General features: G+C 47.5%; 2 protein-coding genes across 2 annotated transcripts; both read right to left on the bottom strand.

Annotated features, from left to right (window-relative positions):
- Window positions 1–12,428: 12,428 nt before the first annotated feature.
- LOC136460771 (uncharacterized) lies at window positions 12,429–12,818 on the bottom strand. Its single transcript, XM_066460348.1, has one exon. It carries the CDS (start codon window positions 12,816–12,818, stop codon window positions 12,429–12,431), a length of 390 nt encoding a protein of 129 aa, XP_066316445.1.
- A 6,299-nt stretch (window positions 12,819–19,117) lies between these two features.
- LOC136460770 (uncharacterized) lies at window positions 19,118–19,531 on the bottom strand. Its single transcript, XM_066460347.1, has 2 exons — window positions 19,430–19,531; window positions 19,118–19,348 (listed from the first exon to the last, which is right to left on the bottom strand). The coding sequence occupies exons 1-2, from the start codon at window positions 19,529–19,531 to the stop codon at window positions 19,118–19,120; spliced, it is 333 nt and encodes a 110-aa protein (XP_066316444.1).
- Window positions 19,532–22,060: the final 2,529 nt, after the last annotated feature.

Raw genomic sequence — 22,060 nt, 5'->3', positions numbered from 1 at the left:
GGCAATCTACTGCTCCTTACCCATCTCTCAGCAGTGGCCCGAGTCAATTGATCATCTTGGGTGACCCACTGGCATAGGACTTTCCTATGGAGATAGAGGATGAGATCACCCCCCCCAAAAAAAATTAGTTAGGCAGATAAGCCAAGGTGGCAAACTCGTAATGAGTGAACAAGCTCTTAGATTTCGTTATAGGCCAAATAGATTTTTATCCCTTCTCCCAATTTTGTATTAAAAGGTTAATGCGTTCTGACCCTTTTCATCATTAAGGCTATAAAGCTTGTGCTACGGGTAAAAAACTCTGATCATGCTGGTGAGCAAAAACATCATAGCCACTAGGGCGTAGGTTTCTTGCAGTCCGACCAGTTTTACTCATAGTTCATTTCCGCAAACCTTGCTTCTAGATCTTAATGTGAGAGAGGGCTTAGCACAGAGAATGTTTGCCAGGTAGATATACTCTTAAACATGTACCTGACTCTTTCCATAGTTAAGCCTAAAAAGCTCAGGGTGTGGAAAAAACTCTGATCATCTTGTTGAGCAAAAACGTCGTAGCCGCTGGGGTGTAGGTTTCTAGCAGTCCGACCAGTTTTACTCAACGTTTGTTTCTGTGACCCTCGCTTCTAGGTCTTAACATGAGAAAGGGTCGAGCAGTAGAGAATGTCTCCTAGATAAATATGCTCTTATCGGACCCTGAGTGAGGCCCGACCCCCTACCGGTGCTAGGGGTCAGGTGTCACTAAAGATCAGGGAGTTGATAGCGAAATTGATAAGAGAAAGTGTGCATATATTAAGGGTAAAAGCGATATAGTTGTTCGATGTTCCATGCATTGATGAAGACTTCACCGTCGATGGCCTTGAGCTTGTATGTGCCTGGTCAGAGCACCCCCACCATGATGAATGGTCCCTCCCACTGGTGAAGAGAGCTTGGGGTGGTTCTTGTTGCTCTAGACGAGGAGGAGCACTAGATCCCTAATGTTGAAGGCCCAACCCCACACTCAACGGCTATGGTACCAACACAACGCTTGTTGATACTTGGCCGAGCAGAGGAGGACAACATCGCATGCTTCATCTAGCTAGGCTCCTTCCTATGCTCCCCCTTATTGGAGCTTCCAAACAAGAACCACTTCAAGAGGACGCAGTCCTTCTATAGGTGCTCAATGGGGAAAGCATGGTTTGGGCATGGCCCTTCGAGCAACTTCTCAAAGTGGTTTGGGGTACACATGGCGGGCTTCTGACCCCCATTGTTGTTGGTGGTGGCCACAAGCGAGCCCTCATGTCGCTGCTTGCTCTTCTTCTTGTTGGGATGGTTGGAGGCGCCTTCGCCGGCGTCCTCAGTCCCATTTCACCTTGCCTTTGAGACAGTCAAAAATCGCACTGACCGCCTCCTCACTCGAGGCATGGCTGGTGGCAATGTCGAGAAGCTCCTTGGTGGTTCATGGGCCCTTATATCCTAGCTTATGAACCTAGGGACTCATAGGTGATCCTAGATAGGAAAGCTCCTATGACATCGACGTCGGCGACAATGGGCAGCTCATTGTACTACTAGGAGAAGCGCCGGATGTACCCACAAAGAGTTTCCCCAGGACTTCTGTCGATAGTTTTTGAGATCCCAGGGGTTCCCAGGACACGTGTATATGCCCTGGAAGTTTCCCACAAAGATCCCTTTTAGGTCCGCACAACATTGAATTGTTTTGGGAGTATTTCAGGATGTTGGTCGGTGGTCAGTACCGCGGTGGAAAGATGGCGTTGAGGATGTGTCAGCCAAAGACCAGAGGTCACAGAAAGTTAGGGCTTGGGCTTTGGTCCTATTTACACTAGAATTTGGAAGAAGAGTTACAGGGGTTCAGAAGCTCTCGAAAATCATGTCATCATCAAGGAATTAGCTGCGTGGAGATCAGAACTAGTCAATTCGGATGCACTAGAGTCGGCTTTCTTCAGATAGTGCTAGCAGATGATGACAGAGGCTACGATCGGCGCTGGGATGAGACATACTAGACTCTACAAAAAGGGAAAGATTAGAGTCCAAGTTATCTTAAATTAGGAATATTTTCATTATACCAAAGGTTGTATTGAGTCGTACTCGAGTAAGGTTCATGTTTAAACTCTAGGTATAAATCCCAAACCCGGCTATTGTAAAAGAATCAACCAATCAAATACAAAGTCAATTACTTTTTTTGGCTCCGGCCACCCCTTAGGAGTAGGAGTAGAGTAGATCTCGGTGAGTTCTTCAGCGAGTATGACTGCATCGATCCGGTCGACCTCCACTATTTGTCTATAAGTACCATCATGGTTTATACCTCTATTCGTATGGCTGCATCGATCCAGGTCGACCTCCACTACGACTCTGGTATAGGCTAGTTATCGATTCTTGTCTAATTCAAGTATGGCCTGTGTGATTCTGCCTCACACCCCACTGCTTGAATTAGATCAAGGTCAAGTTATCGGCTCTACCTTAGTATGGTAGTCTTTGGTAGATTCATTAAGTTACCGATATTGCTTATTGCTTTCGTTATTTATCTAATTACAGCAATATCACTCTGCCCGATTGACATTGATCTGGATCGGCCTTATATCTTATTTAACTCATCATTTGCTAATCTAAAACTGATCTAATCTACATCTTAAGCGATGAGTTATGTGTTTATTGGCTGTTTTGCGTCAATCTTAATCGTGCATAGTGTGCGGTTAAGGCATGCCCGATCTTGAGTAGATCTATTAGTTAATGAAAACCATTCCATGGCCCATCATCACGGCCTGTGGGATTCTGCCTCTCACCCTACTGTTGGCACTGTGGAGTGGGGATCGTTAGTTAGTAGACCCGTTCCCGAGAAGGCATGACTTTAACTATGCGCTATGCCTGAATCGACTGTTTAACTGATATCGAATGCTTCCACGAACAGTTCACATTATGAGATCATTGAAGTAGAGATAAGTTGAAAGATGCGTTAGCCCCATGATCTTGTTATTGTATTACGGCGTGCATGATTCTGCCTCATGCCCCACTGATATTAGTAATGAGTTAGGGTCATCAAGTCTATTGCTATTTCTACGGCCTGCATGATTCTGCCTCATGCCCCACTGGTCATGGCGATAGATGAGATCTAACATGTTCATTAGATTTATCTTTATTAAATGGTTAAGAGGTGTTGAATTGTTTCTTTAAATAAAAGGAGTTCGATTACTAGTAATCATTGGCTCAGTATAAACCAATCATCATTGATATCTTATTGCCATTGATTAATATTCGCTTAAATAACATCTATCCTGAATGATAACCGATCCTTCGTATACAACCCCATGAGCTTCAATCGATTCATTCTTGTGAATATGCTGGAATCGGCTATGTAGTCGATTTCCTCTCATATTGGCTCTCAGAGCTACACATTTGGAACTATCTGGCAACACCAGCATGTTCCGCCCTTAATTACTAATAAGCTTTCTCTCCTTGTCAATTGCAGGGTCAAATTGACTAGCACCTCTCGGGAGGGTTACGCAGGATCAACCATCCTTGCGTTGAAGCCAGGTGGATCTGCTCCATTGAGTGGACCCTTCTGGCTTGTTGTGTGTGTCCTCAGTATAGAGGCAAAAATTCTATGAGCACACACATTTCTGGCATGCCCAGTGGGACCCCATAATCATCATGGTGGCTCACAACAACGACATCCTTATGGTACACTATGAAGACCTACTTGATGAGGATAAGGATACCATTGGCAAGGCTACAGAAGAAGTGTTTGCTGTCCTACACCAAAACACATGATAGCACAATTATTTAGAAATTTCCAATACCAAGAGTTCTACTACATGGGCAGACAGATACAGTTGAAGCTGAAGATAGGCGTTTCTTTATAGAAGCCATAGACAAATCTGTTCGTGATGCCATATCAAGCCACAATGAAGCTTTCATTGACGTATTTCACAACACCATGAAAGAGGCGATTCATGGGATTCTAGTTGGTCAAGTTGGATCGACTTGTTACAACATCCAAGATCCGTTGACTCAAGGGACTAATCAAGTCGGTACCAGCCATCAAAAAGTAGTACCAGCTGGTAATGGTGATGTCTAGACACTTCAAGGTTCATCTGAACAAACTCTAGGCACTGCTACGAATCAGGTACAGTACAATCCTAGACCGTCAATACAGCATGTACAACAGCCAACGGGGCAAAGTCAAAACCTGATGATCAATTTTGGCACATCAGGCCACATACCATCGTTGGCTCAAAAAATAGCACCATCAATTCAAAAGATCCGTAGAGATGTAGATCCTTATGTCTATAATTAGAGACTTCAAGCAGCAAGCCAGCAAAGGACCCAACATATTGAGATTCCACAAGGCTATCACTATGGCACAGATTAGAACACCCTCCACATGATGCCAAATCCAGGATATCAAGGCACGCAAGATTTCAATCCACAGATGGGTCAGCAAGTACTAAGAAATCTAAATCTGCAAGCTGATGAGTTGCTGCTGAAGGTGACCGAGATGATGAAGAATTAGTTCGGTTTGAAACCGAAGGGGCTAACCTTTTCATACAAACGTCCATATCCAGAATGGTATGATTTGGTCGCTCTTCCTACAAATTATAGGCTCCCAGAGTTTGCCAAGTTCACTGGTCAAGATAGTACAAGCACAATAGAATATGTCAGTCGGTATCTTACACAATTGGGTGAAGCATCAGTTGAGGATGCGCATCGGGTTTGTTTCTTCTCCTTATCCCTATTAGGGCTAGCCTTCACTTGGTTCTCGTCACTACCAGTCAACTCCATTGCTAATTGGGCTGACCTAGAGAAGAAGTTTCATACATATTTTTACACTGGGACTGAAGAAAAGAAGATCACCAATCTAACGACCATGAGACAGAGGACTAATGAATCGAGCACTGAGTTTCTTTAGAGATTCCGAGAGACTAGGAATTTGTGCTTCTCATTGAGTTTGGCCGATGATCAGCTAGCTGCTCTAGCTATCCAAGGAATGCTGCCATTATGGAAGGAAAAGCTGCTAGGACAAGAATTTGACAACTTAGGTCAATTGGCTCAACGAGTAGCAGCGCTCAACAGCCAATTCCAGAGTATGCACAGAGACACCTGAGTGAGGAAGTGCTAGAAATTCAATCAAGACTGCCCCAAACATCGCTTGCCATCGGAACAACCAAGGTGCACCTATAGCTGGGAGTGACCCAAACAACACATGTCGCTGCCGCTAGACTGTGTAACCCCAAACAACACAGAGTAAGCACATTTGTCCCTTACCACAACTATATATGACTCAATGCCGAAAAAGGGATCTAAGACAATAGATTAGTGTCAACTAAATCAGCATGAATACATAAACCGGTGTAGATCATAGCAATGATTCGTGATCAGGCAAGCCAAATAGTGAAGAAGGAAGGGGAGAGAAGGGAGCGGGCATACCTGGTGGGTGATCGTCGCCGGTGAAGAGGTGGCGAAGTGGGGCGGGGTTCACCTAGCTGTTGGAGGGGGCGCACGGGTGCGGAGATGGGGCGCGCGGGTGCACCGCCGGCCGGGAGCGCCGCGGCAACTCAAGCTCAGAAACCCTAGCTTGGAGGCCGCCCGCCGGTGGAGGTGCGCGGAGGCCGCCCGCTGGTGGAGGAGCGCGGAGGCCACCCGCCGTTGCAAACCCTAGGGCGGGGAGCAGGCGCTGCAGGTGCGGGGAGGGGCGTGCGGGTGCAGAGATGGGGCGCGCGGGTGCGCCGCGGCACCTCAAGGTCAGAAACTAGCGCCGTCGGCCTGATCAGGAAACCCTAGGGCGGGGAGGAGTAGGCACGCGGGTGCGGGGAGGGGATGCGGGTGTGGGGAGGGGGCGCGCTGGTGCGGAGATGGGGCGTGTGGGTGTGGGGAGGGGGCGCAAGCCAGCGTCGGGACAGGTCCGGCCGAGAGGCGGCGGCGGCGGGGCAGCCTAACGGCGTCGGAGGAAGAAAACAGCGCCCAACAGGTTGACTCCCGTGCGCCCTTGTATTTATACTTGGGACTATTTGTAGGGGCGGTTCCTGATCCAGCCGCCCCTACAAATGCATTTGTAGGGGCGGTTCCTGATCCAACCGCCCCTAAAAATTCATTTGTAGGGGCGGTTCCTAATCCAACCGCCCCTACAAATATTTTCTATTTTGTTAAATTATAAATTCTATATTTTTATATCATAAAAACACAAAGTAATATAAAAACATTATGCATATGCACAAATATAATATTTTGTATTATTCTATATATGAAGAAATATATATATAAACAATTGTAGTCAAAACAATATAGAAAACAAAAAAACAAAAATTAAAAATTTGAATTTTAAAACTTTGACTACAATTTTATGACATTAAATGAAATAAAATGAAAATGTTGTAAACATAAAAGTTGTATAACTCATCAACATGTACAACTTTTATTTTGGTCATATTGTCATGTGACTTTGTCTGAACGATTCAAATTTTGAAATTCAAACAATTTCAACTTTAAATAATATTTTGAAAGAGTAAATGATTTCAGATGAAAAACTCATGAATACCAAAGTTGTAGAACTCATCAATATGTACAACTTTTATTTTGATCATATTTTCATTTGACCAAATTTGAACAGTTGAAATTTTGAATTTCAATAAATGGCAACTTCAAACAAGATTTTGAAACCTTAAATGATTTCAACAATAAAAGTCATAAACATAAAAGTTGTTGAACTCATCACTACCTACAACTTTTATTTTGGTCACTTCTTCATGTGACAAAGTATTAGTAAACATTAGTTCATAAATTCACGTATGACTCAGTTTCATGAACTATACGAGAAATATGTTGATTTGTGAACAATGTTTACTATCACTTTATCAGATGAAGAAATGATCAAAATAAAAGTTGTAGAACTTGATGAGTTATACAACTTTGGTATTTATCACTTTTTCAGCTGAAATCATTTAATGGTTGAAAATCTCGTTCGAACTTGTTATTTTTTTAAATTTGAAAATTTAAAGTGCTCAAACTATGTCAAATGAAAAGAATGCCCAAATCAACACACTAACTTGATAGGGCAAGATTTTAGAAAATTTTAGGAAAAAAATCATCTTACAAACACGCATGCAAAAATATGTAGTCTTACACACGTACAAAAATATGTAGTCTTACACACGTACATAAATATATAGTCTCACACGCATGCATGAATAAAGTCTTACAAACACACACTTACACAAACACTCCATGTTCAACAACTAGCTAGCCCATTGTAACGACTTTCCCCTTGACACCTTTCCGTTCCCATGGCATTATGTCTTTGGGGAGGTTCCTTTCCACAACACTGATCTTCTTAGGAAAGTCTGTGAATAGCAGCATCTCATCGTAGTTATTGTAAGCTTCAACATTGTCTACGTCCATCAACTCCAATAATGTATTGTTTCCCAGAGGCAACCATGTGCTTTGTCTTCTTCTTCGGGGGGAGGCTTACTTTGTGGGTCAAACATATAGAAAACTTGTGCGACACAGTGAAGCGAGCACCCAAGGGTCATCTTGGTAGCCTAGATTCTCGAGGTCCAGGACTCTCAATCTGATCTCGTTCAGTTGGTGTTATTTGATCCAGCGGCATCGAAACAGGGCCATCGTTATATCCCTTCCATAGTCAATTTCCCATATCTCTTCAATGATGCCAAAGTATTGGATCTTTCGCCCCAATCCATCAAGAGCCTCTATTTGAACATCGCTGTTTTGGTTCACATATTTACTATCCTTTGCGTGGGTATAGTACGTATACCCATTGATGTCATAAGTATTCCAAGATGTCACTTGTCTCAATGGCCCCTCCGCCAACCTACTTATGGTAATAGAGTCTATGGTTTCTCTAGGCGGTATGTTTTGGTCCTTTAACCATGTAGTTAGTCGTTGCTTGTGTTGTTTCATGACCCAATCATCTGAACAGCTATTTCTCTCCGCCATACTGATAGACAAGTGTTCATCAATGTACGGTTGCATCAGTTGTGTACTCTACAAGACACTGTAATGCGCCCGACTCACCTCATTGTAATCATGGTCGATGAACACTTTTCTACCACTAGTGCCCTTCCCAGCCAGCCTACCTTTGTGACGAGAATCGGGTTTATCAATCCATTTCTGTACTTTTAGCTACTCTTGACAGCACTCAACGACTTCTTTAGTACTGTAACCCTCTATCATAGATCCCTCTGGGTATACTCAATTATGCACGTATCGACTTAGAACCGACACGAACCGCTTGTAGGACCACATTTCATGCAAGTAGCAAGGGCCCAGCGCCTGTATCTGATGAACCATGTGAATCATGAGATGTGGTATTATATTAAAAAAAGCAGGAGGTAAACACATCTCTAGTTAGTTTTGTGTCTCCTACCACAAATTCATGTAGGTCACTCAGCTCTTGCTTGCCAATCGTCTTCTATGATATCTTCAAAAAGAAGTAGCACATGCGGGTGATGGCCATTTTCAAGAACTCTGGCTTTGTAGCCCTGATTGCAATAGGTAGAAACACTGTTAGCATCACATGGCAATCGTGAGCCTTGCAGTGTGTTATTAACAAGTCCTTCATCGACACTAGCTTCTTCACATTTGCTGAAAACCCAATCGGGACTTTGATCCCCCTTAGGAAAATGCATATAGCTCTCTTCTCTCTAGTGTTAGGTTGAAGCACGCCGCGGGTAGAGTGTATTTTCCATTAGCCTCAGGTACCGGGTGAAGCTATGGCATCACATTTAGCTGCACCATGTCTTTCCGTGCTTTCAGACCATCCTTTGACTTGCCTGTGTCCATCAAGGTAGCAATGAGACTCTCAAAGACATTCTTCTGCATGTGCATAGCATCAATGGCATGGGGGACCTCCAAGTCTAGCCAATAAGGCAGATACTGAAAGAAGATCGATTGTTTCTTAAAAGGTACGCCTTCGACAGGAGGTGTGCTTCTATCTCTATTCGTCCCATCCGGATTCTTCTTTCCATAGACGACGCGTATGTTTTTCACCATTTTGTACACGTGTTCTCTGTTATGACATCTCTCCGGAGGGGGTTCAATCTCCTGGGGCGTTGTCATAAAATCTAAAGAACAATTTACTATGGTACTTATGATTTGTCTTTAAGAAGCGTCGGTTCCTTAGGTAAACTATCTTCTTGGATGCATCTAGGTACACCCATGTAGTACCATCCAAGCAAACCAAGCATCCTGTCTTTCCTTTGATCTGTCCAGACAAAGCAAACATCAGCGGGATAATCATTGGTAGTAATAAATATTATTGCTCTACATATAAAATCCTCCTTTCGGAACGCATCGTACATCTGCTCTCCATGCCTCCATAGCCTCTCCATTTCTTGCAGCAAAGGCTCAAGGAATACGTCTATATCAATGCCTGGTTGTTTAGGGCCAGAAATAAGAATAGTGAGGAGAAGGTACTTTCTCTTCTGACACAACCATGTTGGGATATTGTACATGGTCAAGATCACTGGCCATGTGCTGTGGTCGCTCATCCTCTCATTGAAGGGATTCATTCCATTGGTGCTCAAGCCAAATCATACATTCCTTGGATCATCGCTGAATTCTTTGTGCTTCTCATCAAATATTTGCCACTGACTACAATCAGCCGGGTGTGCAATCTTATCATCATCCACCTTGTGCTTATCATCCCACCATGTTATGAGTGTGGCTTCTTTAGGGTTTAGGAAGATACGTCTCAAGCGGTCGATCACTGGCAGGTACCACATTACCAAGGCAGGAATTCTTCTCTGCTTTGCATCATTGCCTAATGGAGTGTCCTCTGGGGGTTGAGATTCTTATACCACCTTTTTTGTACTCTTCTTATTCTGCTTTTTGCTAGGTGAAGGGTTCGTTCCCACCGTAAAAGTCATTGTTCTTGTACCAACTGGCCCTACACCGGGGACATTTATCCAGTGACTTGAATGTTTCGTCACAAAAAAGTATACAGTGGTTGGGGCATGCATGGATTTTTTTAACCCCCATTGTCAATGGACTTATGACCTTCTTTGCTTGGTATGTGTTGGCGAGAACTGAGTTTGGTTGTGGCAGCACCCATGACAGGAGATGCAATAGATCATTGAAACTACAGTCTAACCAGCCGTACTTAGCCTTTAGGATGAGCAGCTCAAGCACAAAACATAGCAATGTCCTAATGTGCCGGACAGCCCTTTTCAACACCATACACAGTCTCCTTCGATGCTTTTGTCACCCTTTCCAAATTTTCTAGATCTTTCGGGCTATTTAGTAAAATCTCTGATCCAAGGGCTCGAATCATGTCCTCCAAATCGTCTTCATCCCCGACACGTGCTCTACCATCATTATTAGCACCACCTTCGTCGTTACCATCCCAACCACTAGCATCACCACCTTGTTCATTGTCAAACTCAAAATCCATTCGTGCATCAAGCTCTGCTGAATATTGGGACATGGATTCTATGGTTTCGTCGTCGTATTCCTCCTCATCCTCGTCGTTAACAATAACTGTTTCACCATGATAAATCTACACTGTGTAGTCCTCAACAAATCCTCGCATAATCAAATGTGATCTGATGATAGTCAGATCTGTCCATGCCATACAGTTATTGCAATCTTTATATGGGCAAATAATTATATCCTTATTCTCTTTCAATGTCGTTGCATGCTTCTTTGTGGCTTCAATAAATTTATCCACCTCTTCACAGAAACCTGCCTTGAACCTTAACGAACCATACATCCAAGAGTTCATGTACTCCATCCTTTACAACAACAACAAAACAAACATTAAATGACTACTTATTCAGATATATATAAAAATGAATCAAATTAATAATTACTTGAGAATAATTGTATATACTTCAGATATATATGAATATAAATCTAATATAATTACATGAAGCATACAAACACACCATGGTAGAGGAAAATTAATTAGTGGCCCATTTATCCATAAATAATTAAAATACATATTTATTAATTATAACAAACAATTTCAAAGACAACAATTAGTAACAATTATACTTTACCCAATATCTTTCATACAAACTCTAGTCCAATTTCATCAAACATAAATTTACAAAAACGAAATTAATAAAAAAACCAAACCCTAGATCTAGATCCACATGCATATAAAATATCCATAAAAGTAACTAATTGTTCACTAAAATCAAGAAACATGGACCAAATAAGAGTATGATCTTGTTCCCCTCCCTAATTTATCCTAGTACATTTAAAACTTGGGTCTAATTTGCTTCATAAGTAGCTCAAACATCATAGAAGAGAGAGAAAAACAAAACTCTAATTACTCACTAACCAACCATTAAAACTTCAAAAAGTATGAAATAGCATTTTCTTACCTTCTACATCCTCTCCACCAAAGGAATTTGAGACCAAAACCTTTTCCCCTTAGTAGAGCAATTTTTGGGAGATGCTCAAGGCCTCCCTATCTTTCTTTCACGGGTTGGAGTGAGGAACCCGATGAGAAAGAAGGTGCTGCAGCTGTATTATATGTGGGTCATTTGTAGGGGCGGCTGGTGATTGAGCCGCCCCTACAAATCAGAGCTATATATATGGGGGCATTGTAGGGGCAACTCAATCACCAGCCGCCTCTACAAATATCAACTCCAGGGGCGGCTAGTGATTGAGCCGCCCCTACAAATTAGACCCTATTTGTAGGGGCGGTTCGTATCACCAGCCGCCCCTGCTGTTCTATTTGTAGGGGCGGCTGGTGTCTGCGTACCCAAGCACTGTTATTATAAGGACGGCTCCATCACTGACCGCTTCTAAAAAAACAAATTCAAACCGTTGTTAAAAATTGTTTTTCTACGTTGTGTTGCTAGCTATCACGAAGCTGTGGCGTGTTTAAAAGCACTCGAACATGCGGAGCAATATGTCATTTCTCGTATTCAGATAGAGACGTACTCCATCCAGCTATATGTTACCGTAGGCTATTAGAACCAACTCTAGGGACCTTAGCATTTGTGGCAATCTGTTCAAACTTATCCGTGAGCTCCTGCGTGAGCATTTTATTTGTCTTATTAGTATTGTTCATGTCCCCACAATCTGTAACTCATCTGCGCACCAGCCAGCAGGTCTGTCTCGCATTTGGACGGATGGTCTCTCGGACCGTGTAAATGAATGTGTGGGTCGCGATTTAGGGCCCGTTTGGCGAATTTTTTATTTTCTTAGTTTTTTTAAGAAAAATTCATAAATATATTTTTTAGGAAAGATTTCAAAATCTAGACTCTTAGCTCGGCGCCATCGTTACTGGCGCCGAGCTTACATGTCTCGAAGCCAGCGTCCCTGCCGCCGATATCTTAGGCTCAAAGCAAACGTGGCGGTGACATGGCAGGTAGCTCGGCGCCAGTAACCCTGGCGCCGAGCCTTTCTTATGTATGGGCTATAATCATTTCTCTCTTCCTCTCCCTCTCTCTCTCTCTCTCTCGCACCTCCCTCGCTCAAGCGGCGCACCGCCGCCGCCGCCCACGCCCTCTCCCGTCCCTGGCCGCTCGATCCCGTGCGGCCTCGCCGTCGCCCGGCCGCCTACGCCGCGCCGCGCCGGTCTCCTCGCCGGTCCCCACACCCAGCCTCCCGTGCCACGCCGCGTCCCACGCCTGAGCCCGCCCCACGGCCCTACGCTCGTGCTCCTGTCCCCTCGCCTGTCCCTGCACCCGCGCCGTGCCCTCGCCTCGTCCGACGTGCCGCCCATGCCCGTGGCCGCCTTGGCCGCGCCCCGCCGCGCCGGTGCCGTGACCATGACCGTGCCACCCGCCACCGCCGGCCTCGGCCAGGCCCGTCGTGCCGCCCGTGCCCGCCAAGCCAACCTCGCCACGCGGAGCGCTGGGCATCCCGCGCCCGCCGCTCGCCACCGCAGTCCTCGGCCGTGCCCCCGCCGGCCCCGGCACCTACAGCGCCCAACCGTGCCACCGCCGGCCTGGCTCGTCGGCTTGACCCACGCCCGGCGTCCGCTGCGACTCCATCGACGTCCGCGACTCCATCGTCGGATGGGTAAAAATTATGAATTTATAATGTGCGTGCTTAGTGAGCTTTGATTGTAGTATAGTAGTTTTGGCATTTATTATTTACTAGCTAATGTGATGACTCAGGTAGTTGATTTAGTTAGTGATCTAGTGAGATAGATAGAAATATAGACACATAGGTACATAGATATAGTTAGATAGCTACTTAGATAGGTAGTTACATATTTAGTTAACTAAATAGGATCTAGCTATTTAGTTAGTACAATATATCTATGTATGTAGTTATTATCTTATTTACTTAGTTTATAGTTAGAAAGTACTTGTTAGGTACTATCTATCGTCTAATTTGGACTAAAGGACATGTGTTTCGTTATGTGTTTGAACTAGATGGACAACCTAGTGACCATATATCATGGAGGCATCGTTGAATACGATCGCTATGGATATGTTGAGTTTGTTGACATGCAAAGCGTGCCTGTGCTATTCAATGATAGGCCTTCATTTAGTGAGATGGTTGCAAGGGCTCGGGAAGAGCTGCATTGCCTTGGAGATGATGGCATTGCAGTTGAGGGTGTACTGCACCTAGGTTCTCCTCTCAACATCCTCAGGCGAATGATCTCAATTAGGTTGTGCGGATCAGTGGGAGAACTATGTGAGATCGGCTATGAAGAGCCAGCTACAATGTTTGAACATGGTTGTGCGTCGGGTGTTAGTTGATCCCATCCCTCATGGGTTTTCCCCACCAATGGGTCAGCAGGCACACATCGACCCTCCCGTCCTAGAACCTGATATGGATGTGGAGGTTACACCTATAGTTCCCGATGCTCAATCTGCCCCCAATATGGTAGTTGGAGATGCTTGTCAGACTTATATTGTTGTGGCAGATCCTCCTCATGAGATCCCTTTGACATAGAATCATCAGAGTAAGTGTCTTAACCGCATAGGTTATTGGGAGCATACCCCCTTTCTTACATCCATTTCTTTTATTATTTCCTCATTTCTCTACTTATGTTGTAGGAGACATTTCTAAGAATGTGGATATGCCCCTATCGCTGCGCAAGTGCACTTTGGAGATGGATTCCGTGGCTCCAATAGTGTTGAAATTATGCATGATTTAGAGCCATATGAGATGGCATGGGCTCTTGATTCTGATGATGATCACCGTGTTGGAGAGCTGACAAAGAGTGATGTTGAGATGCTGAGGTGTATCTTTCCCGGCCACCGTGATCCAAGAGTTCGTGAGTTCAGCGATCTTGCTCATTCCGATCAGGCGTGTGTAGAAGAACATGATGATGAGCTCCTAGAAGCTCCTGAGGCCGGCCCTAACATGGTAATTGAGAATGGGAGGGTGTTCAATGACCTCCCTGCATTGAAGAGGTGGTTGTAGGCAGTTTGCAGTGATACGAAAGAGACCTTACAAGGTCTTGCATCATATGCGGAGCGCCGTTATATAGTTGTGTGTGACAAGGAACGTTGCCCATGGAGGGTTTGTGCAAGGAAGCAAAAGGTCACCAGAAAGTGGAAGATCACAAAAGTTGTCGGGCCACACAATTGTGCTGACCATGAGCTGACACTGAGGCAGTCGGCAGTTAACATCTTCCCTCATTGCCAAACGGTTGATGGGAATATTGCAGGGAGAACCGAACATGAAGGTTAGAACAATTATCAGTACCGTTGAGGCGTTGTATGGAGGTTATGTGATAACTTATGGTAAAGCTTGGAGGGCTAAGCAACGAGCATGGAAGATGATATATGGAGACTGGGAGGATGGGTACGAGCAGCTGCCAGTACTTTTCAATGCAATCAAAGTGGTGAATCTAGGCATGCATTATGAGTACATCCCAAAACCAAATGCATGGAAGGATGGGAGGCAGATATTCTTCCATGCTTTCTGGTGCTTCCCTCAGTGTGTCGAGGCCTTTAGGCAATGTCATCCTGTCTTCTCCATTGATAGTATGTTCTTGATTGGCAAATACCAGGGCACACTTCTTATAGCCATATCCTGTGACGCGAACAATAAGTTGGTTCCTTTGGCATTTGCTTTGGTTGAGAAGGAGAACAATGATAGTAGGGGATGGTTTTTGAGGCTAGTCCGAATACACATGGTTGGGTCTGGCAGGGAGGTTGGCATCATATCTGATAGGCACTAGGGCATACTTAATGCCAAGCGAGAGCAGATAGAGGGGTATGCACCCTTTGCACCATCGTTGGTGTACTCGGCACCTTGCTAAGAATCTACTCCGAAAGGATGGTGTGAAGGATAACTTTGATCTGTTCTAGGAGGCTGCTCGATAGCTTGAGGACAAGTACTTTCAAAAAAAGTTGGAGCAGGTTAGAACCGCATAAAATGCAGAAGGTAGATAATGGCTCACAGGTTTGATGAGGGATTTGGAGAAATGGACGAGAGCTCATGATGCCGGTGGATGGAGGTACGAGTTTCAGTGCAACAACACAGCGGAGTCATTCAATAAGTTGCTATTGGAGATACGTGGTATGCCCATGAATGCTTCGGTGCAGAAAGTGACCAACTAGTAAATATTTGTAGTTTTGTTGTACGTTGTGATCGGAGGTGGCCTAGCACTCAATGACATAGGATTTATACTGGTTCAGGCAACATGCCCTACGTCTAGTCGGGGTCGGTCGACGACTTTATTCCTGAGCCCAGGTGCTCAAAGTCTGTAGTGGGGGTACAAACGAGAAGGAGAAAGGAGGTGGTGTACAAGAGGTTCGGTCGGCTCCGACCGGAGGGGTCACGGTCGAAACTAGGTGGTCTTGCAGTTGGGAGTGTTGATGTCGATCTAGTGAGTCTGAGCTTGAAGAAGTCGATCTTCCCTGGTTGGAGGGAGCGCATCCCCATTTATAGATGAAGGAGATGGCTTTATAGGTGAGAGGGGGAGAGTACAGATATTTCTAAACCTTGTTGTCTACGGTGATGAAAACTAGATAATGGTTGAAGCCTCCCAATACTGTCGATGTTGCTGTAGGATGTCAGATGTGTATGGAAGGTCGAGCTATCTTCTTCAGGAAGGATGACGCCAGTACCTACAGAATACTTCTGGATGCCTAGTGGCATGTGAGGAGCTATGCTATGTTCACCCGATATGGCAAATCCTGGAGCCCATACTGCAATCGGTGTCTAGAGACACGCGGAGGGGGCTTACCATATGGGAGTTTCTAGCGGCCCCTACAATACTTTGTGTTAGGGTGGCTGCAGAGCACTACTTCGTGCAGGGTATGGTCCCTGGTACAGTGGTGTTGACTTGTGAGCCATGCCTTGCCTTTCTCTGCACGCCTTCTAGTTCTTTCTGAGCGGGCATCCCCGGTTGGATGGTCCCCAGTCGGCCCTTAGTGCGCCGGTCGGAGAAGAGCGGTGAGCAGGCTTCCCACTGAGCCCCAGTCGTAGGATCGGAGTCATGAGGTCGGAGTCAGAGGTGGTCCTCGGGTCAGGCTTTCCAAGCGGAGGTCGTGCGGAGGCAGCTGGGGCCTGACGCTAGCGCTCCGATCGGAGAGGTCGTTCAAAGCCAGCCTGAGCCTGAGCTAGCGCTCCAGTCGGAGAGATAGGCTGAAGGCAGCCTGGGCCTGAAGCGAGTGCTCCGGTCTGTTGGTTTTAGACTTTTGGGCCAGTCCAGAAGAAAAAAAGGCCATTTTCCTAGGCTGAGCCCTGGCATGGATGCCGGTCCCTGAGGGACCCCGGGTTTATGAACCCAACAGGAGCCCCCGAGCCCCTGGGTGATTCAGACAGAATCGTCTAGGGGATTTTTGTCTTGCCGGCGGGTGCACGCGAGCGCACCTGTAGGTGTAGCCCCCGAGCCCTAGGTGGTTCAGGCTGAACCAGTTGGGGGTGTTGTCTCAGCAGGCATTTATGCATGTTTTTTAGTTTAATACGGAATTTTGTTTAACCATGGCATCGTTGTGCAACCGAGGTGTTTTTAAGCGCGGGGATTGGATTGAGACTAGAACTTAATGATCCCGGCATCGGTGCGCGCCGAGAATCGGACGAGGAAGTTTTTAGTTTTTGAAACAAGCCCTGGCAGTCGGTGCGCAGTCGTGAACAGAAATAACTTAGTTTCGGATGCAACAAAGTTCAATCTTTGGCGTCGATGCGCGCCGTGTGATCGGGTAAGGTGGAGTTGCGAGTAGACCTAGGCGTCGGTGCTCGCCGTGGATCGAGAGAGTTAGTTTTAGTTAGTGAAGTCGTTTGAAGCCGTTACGCGAGTTTAGGAGTCGCTGGTCCCAGGAGCCATAGCCAGATGTCGCTGATCCTATCGACGCTAGTTAAGGAGTCACGGTCCCAAGCCATAGCCAGATGTCGCCTATCCCGTCGACATGAGTTAAGGAGTCACGGTCCCAAGCCATAGCCGGATGTCGCCTATCCCGTCGATGTGAATTCGGAGTCGCGGTCCCATGGCGTTTAAACCCCTGAGCCCTATCGGGCCTTCGTGGGGGCTGTGTGTCATTTTTGTGCTACCCCATCTGGTTCCTCACAGCCGGAGGGGCTGAGTTTCGTTGCCGGTCTCGATCGCTTGGGCTCGAACGACTAGCTCAGTGAGCTCGCTAACGGGTGTGATCGAGTGGAATCTGGGTCCGTCATTCGTGATGGGGTCAGCATAGCCCTCTTGTGGCATTCCGCTACTCCTTTACCTGCAGCCTGACAGATGCCTAGGTCGTTCCATAGACTGACCTAGGTGGCCTGATGGCCTCTCCTTCGATGGAGATTCTGTGGGCTTGGTGAGAGGTTTAGGATCGAACGAGAAGGTTGAGATGACCTAGTTTGCCAGACCAGGTGAAGGCCACACGGTGCTCATCTACGGTTTTCTCCCCTGGCTCTATTTGGTTGCTCATGTCGAATGAGGCAAGCCACCTCTTCGTGGCGCAACACGGAGTGTTTTGGTGCATTTCGCTACACGTGTGATGCTTAGTTCCCAAGCCCCCAGGCGGTTCATGCCCTAACCGTCCGAGGGGTTCAGGCGTATGAGATGAATGCGCGTATGGATGTATGAATGATTTGTAATGAAATAGAGGAGCTTTGATGGTGTTTTACCTTGAAGACTGGAGCGACGGGGTTCAAAGAGCTCCAGTCGAAAATGCCCATCCGAGACCTATGCTTGTCAATCGTGGGTTAGCTCTCGTGTGAACAGTTTTGTATTTAATGAACACATGCTTACCTTGATGACCTAAGAGATGGGGTTTGGAGATCTTCAGTCGGAAATGTCCGACCAGGACCCGTGCTCATCATTCGAGACGGAGTCAGCATGGCCCACATGGGGCGCCCCTTCGCTTCCTACCTATATCTTAGGTGCTTATCCTAAGTGAATCGATCGACTTAGGAGGCCGGTTGGTCTCTTGGCGGAGATTTCGTGTTGAGCCAAACGTCATGCCGTCGGGGGGTGAGCAGCCTGTGCTCTCGTCAGTCGCACCGATAGCAGACGCCGCTGGGTTAGTTTCATAGCTCGTAAGATATAAGCAGTTTAGTGAACGTAAAAAGTTTAAGTTTGTGGGGGAGCCCTCGTGTAAACGTTCATGTGTGTTTTAATGACTGCAATGGTATTTTGTTTTCTGTGATGGAGTCACTCCATTCGGGGAAGCTTGTTCCCTATTGTTCCTTAGTTTTCCCTTAGCATAATTTTGTTTTAAATTTCTTTCTATCTCATACCTGCCCGTTTGTTCCATAGGTCATAACCTTGCGAGCTTGGGGTGTGGCCCACGAGGCTCAGCCAGTCGTAACCGTAGGAAAAGGCGGGGTGCGATCAGTCGGAATGTTCTAAACAAAGTTACGTAAGGTAAAACAAAGGAACGAACTACCCTTTTGTTCAGGTAGGAAGGAGTTTCTCCATACAACAGTAAACAAAATAGAGAGGTAGTAGTGCCCCCTAGTGGAGCCCCCGAGCGTCCCAAGCCAAAAAAGTGTTCGAGTCGGGGTGCTATTACAGGAGCGTACGTTAAGTAAATAATGGTAAGATTGAACTTAGGGAAAGAAAAAGCTGACATAGTTGTTCCAAGGTGCTTGGAGAGAGCGTCGTCATTGTTGTCCTTCAGTCGGTAGGTGCCCGGTTGGATTACTTCGATCACCGTATAGGGCCCTTCCCCTTATCTTCCTTTCATGGTACCTACGGAGGGTTTGTTGGTTTGTTGCAGTCTGGGACTACTGGGGTTGATGATTCCTCGAGTCACAAGAGCTCGGATGAGTTGACGACCGCAGTTGCAAGCTCGTAGTTCTCGCGGTCGCACGCGAAGGCATGCGAGAAAGCGCTACTTATGGTGATGACGCCGTTTGGTCCCAGCATCTTCAGCTTGAGGTAGGTGTAGTTGGGGATTGCCATGAATCTTGCGTAGCATGGCCGCCCCAAGATGGCATAGTAGGACTCTGGAAAGTCTACCACCTCGAAGGTGAGGACCTCCTAGCAGAAGTTGGACTGACTACCAAACGTGACGGGTAGATCGATCTGTCCAAGCGGGTATGCCTACGCTCCTAGGATTACCCCATGGAAGGGGGAGCCCGCTAGGCAGAGCTCCGAAAGGGGGATGTGCATGGCATCAAGGGTGTTGACGTATAGGATGTTGAGGCCACTGCCTCCGTCCATCAGCACCTTGGTGAGGCGCTTCTTGTGGACGATAGGGTCAACAACGAGCGAGTAGCGTCCTAGTCTTGTGACATAGGAGGGAGGGTCCCTCTGATCAAAGGTAATCGGGGATTCCAACCAGCTAAGGAAGGAGGGAACGGTCCGTCTTGGCAGTGCATGCTTCTCTATAGCAGACCTTGTGCTAGTGCTTGGACCAGACTATGTCAGATCCACTGAAGATCATGATGCACTCCTCGGGCTCGGGGAAGCCATCTTCATCCTTGCCTGCCACTCCCCCTTTCTTGGCTACCGCCTCCTTGCCGTCTCCCTCCTTCGGCCCGTTGGCCCATCAGAGGAAGTGTTTGAGGAGCTCGCATTCCTTGTAGAGGTGCTTAACGGAGTAGGCGTGGTTGGTGCATGGACCGTCCATGAGTTTGTTAAAATGGTCAGGCAGTCCCTGTTGGGGCTGCTTGGCTGTACGATCGGCCATGGCGACCAGCGTAGAGCTATCCGATCGGCATCGATCTTTTTTGTTTTTCTTGTCCTTCTGCATGGAGGGGCCTTCGTCCTGGTCCGTGCACTTGGCTTTGAGCTTGTCTCGGCCTCCGCTAAAGACCGCTCCAACCGCCTCCTCACTAGAGGCATGGTTGGTGGCGATGTCAAGTAGGTCACGGGTGGTATGGGGTTTCAAGCAGCCAAGCTTGTGGATCAGGGACTCGCAGTTCGTCCTAAAGAGGAACGCGCTGAGGACGTCTGCGTTGATGACATCGGGGAGGGAGTTGCATCATTGGGAGAACCTTCGGATGTAATCCTGCAGGGACTCGTTGGGCTCCTACTAACAGCTCTTGAGGTCCTAGGAGTTTCCCGGGCGGACGTAGGTCCCCAGGAAATTCCTGACGAAGACCCTCTTGAGGTCCGTCCAGTCATGGATGCTGTCATGCAGAAGGAATTCGAGCCATGCCCGAACATGCTCCCCCACTCAAATGGGAAGGTATTGAATGATGAAATAGTCATCATCCACTCCTCCTGACCCGATAGGCGAGCCAGAAATCTTCGAGCCAAATGCCTGGGTTGGTCTCCCCGGTGTATTTGGTGATGTTGGTGGGCGGCCGGAACTGCTGTGGGAACGGTGCTCTCTAGATGCGTCGGCTGAAGGCCCGTGGCCCCGAGCCCTTAGGGCTAGGGCTCTAGTCGTCCGGCCGGTGATCGCGCCTAGGGCGCGTTTCACCGCTTCCCTCGATGGTTTGGCCAGGGTGCGTGTCGCCTGCTGCCGTATGGTGGACATTGTTATTGTGTCGGGCCCAATGCCGGTTGTTGACGATGCTACGAGCGTCCTGGTGCATATCGGGCTGCTCGTGTACGGGCGATTGGTGTGAAGCAGGCGCCAGGTCCGACCATGGCATGACTGTTGCACCACGAGCCGGGCCTGACGGTTGTGGCGGCGAGCGAATGGAGCGATCCGTCTAGCGTGTCCTCGTTCCCCGGTGGGGAGAGAGGGCGCGGGTCAGAGTTGTGACACGAAGCTTTCTGCCTATTGGACGACGGCGGCTTCTACTAGAACCCGAAGGTTCCGGTAGACTGCCCGCTCCTGGGGGTTGGCGGGCTCATGAACGTCGCGTAGAAGCACTGCCGCAGCGACGATGTTCTGGCTAGCTCGGGCAAATTGAGGGAGATCGTTCCAGTCATTCATGATGTCATGTTGGACCTGACGGGCGCGACCCCGGGCGCTGCCCGCCGGGCCATGCGCATGGGATGCAATGGGCTGTACCGACGGCGCAGGCACGGGCGACGGCCGGTTCTACCATCGGTGTCATAATTCCTCAGCGTGTGCTTGTGCAGACGCGAGGGCCCCTGCACGTGGGTCCGGAGGGGTGTGAGTTTGCTCAGATGCCAGAACCACCGGTGGCTATCCTGGAGCATCCACCATAGCGCACTCCCAGGATGGAAGGTGATCGGGCGCCACATCGCCAATGCTGGAACCGTCGCTCTCGCCCTCGCCATCCAGGAGTTCATGGGAAACAGCAGGAACATAGCCTACCAATCCCACAAACTCGGACGTGAGGGGGGATAGTGCCAGCATCCTTTGGAGCCCCCGAGCGTATGCCTCCGCGGAGGACGCAAGGCATAGGGGAACCGATCGTACGGTGTTTGTGGTGTGAGCGGTACATTTCCTCCGAATGATCGGTGGGAGATAGTAAATAAAGAGTGAATAACAGTATGCGTATTACTTACAGTAGGGTTTGAGTAGAGAGTTTGCTTAGAAAGGAGCACAGATGCCGCGCCATTGAAGTCACGCGTCCCGGAGTCGATGGAGGACGTTCCTCCGATAGGTGCCGGGTCACAAGCCTCCTCACAGAGGTGGAGTATGCTGAGCTAGTCGGTGATGAAGTCCAGGCTCCCGAAGCAGAAGGCCTGGAATGGCTCGAAGATGGGTGGAACCCACATCCCAGCAGGCGAGACTGTGGGGAACTCCAACGAGCCGAAATGAATCATATCATCGGAGCCTGCCACGGCGGGAGTGGCGGAAAAATGGGCCATCCGATGACCAAA

Source organism: Miscanthus floridulus, chromosome 6 (genome assembly GCF_019320115.1).
Source record: "Miscanthus floridulus cultivar M001 chromosome 6, ASM1932011v1, whole genome shotgun sequence".
NCBI lineage: Eukaryota > Viridiplantae > Streptophyta > Magnoliopsida > Poales > Poaceae > Miscanthus > Miscanthus floridulus.
This window is presented reverse-complemented; position numbering and strand designations above follow the sequence as displayed.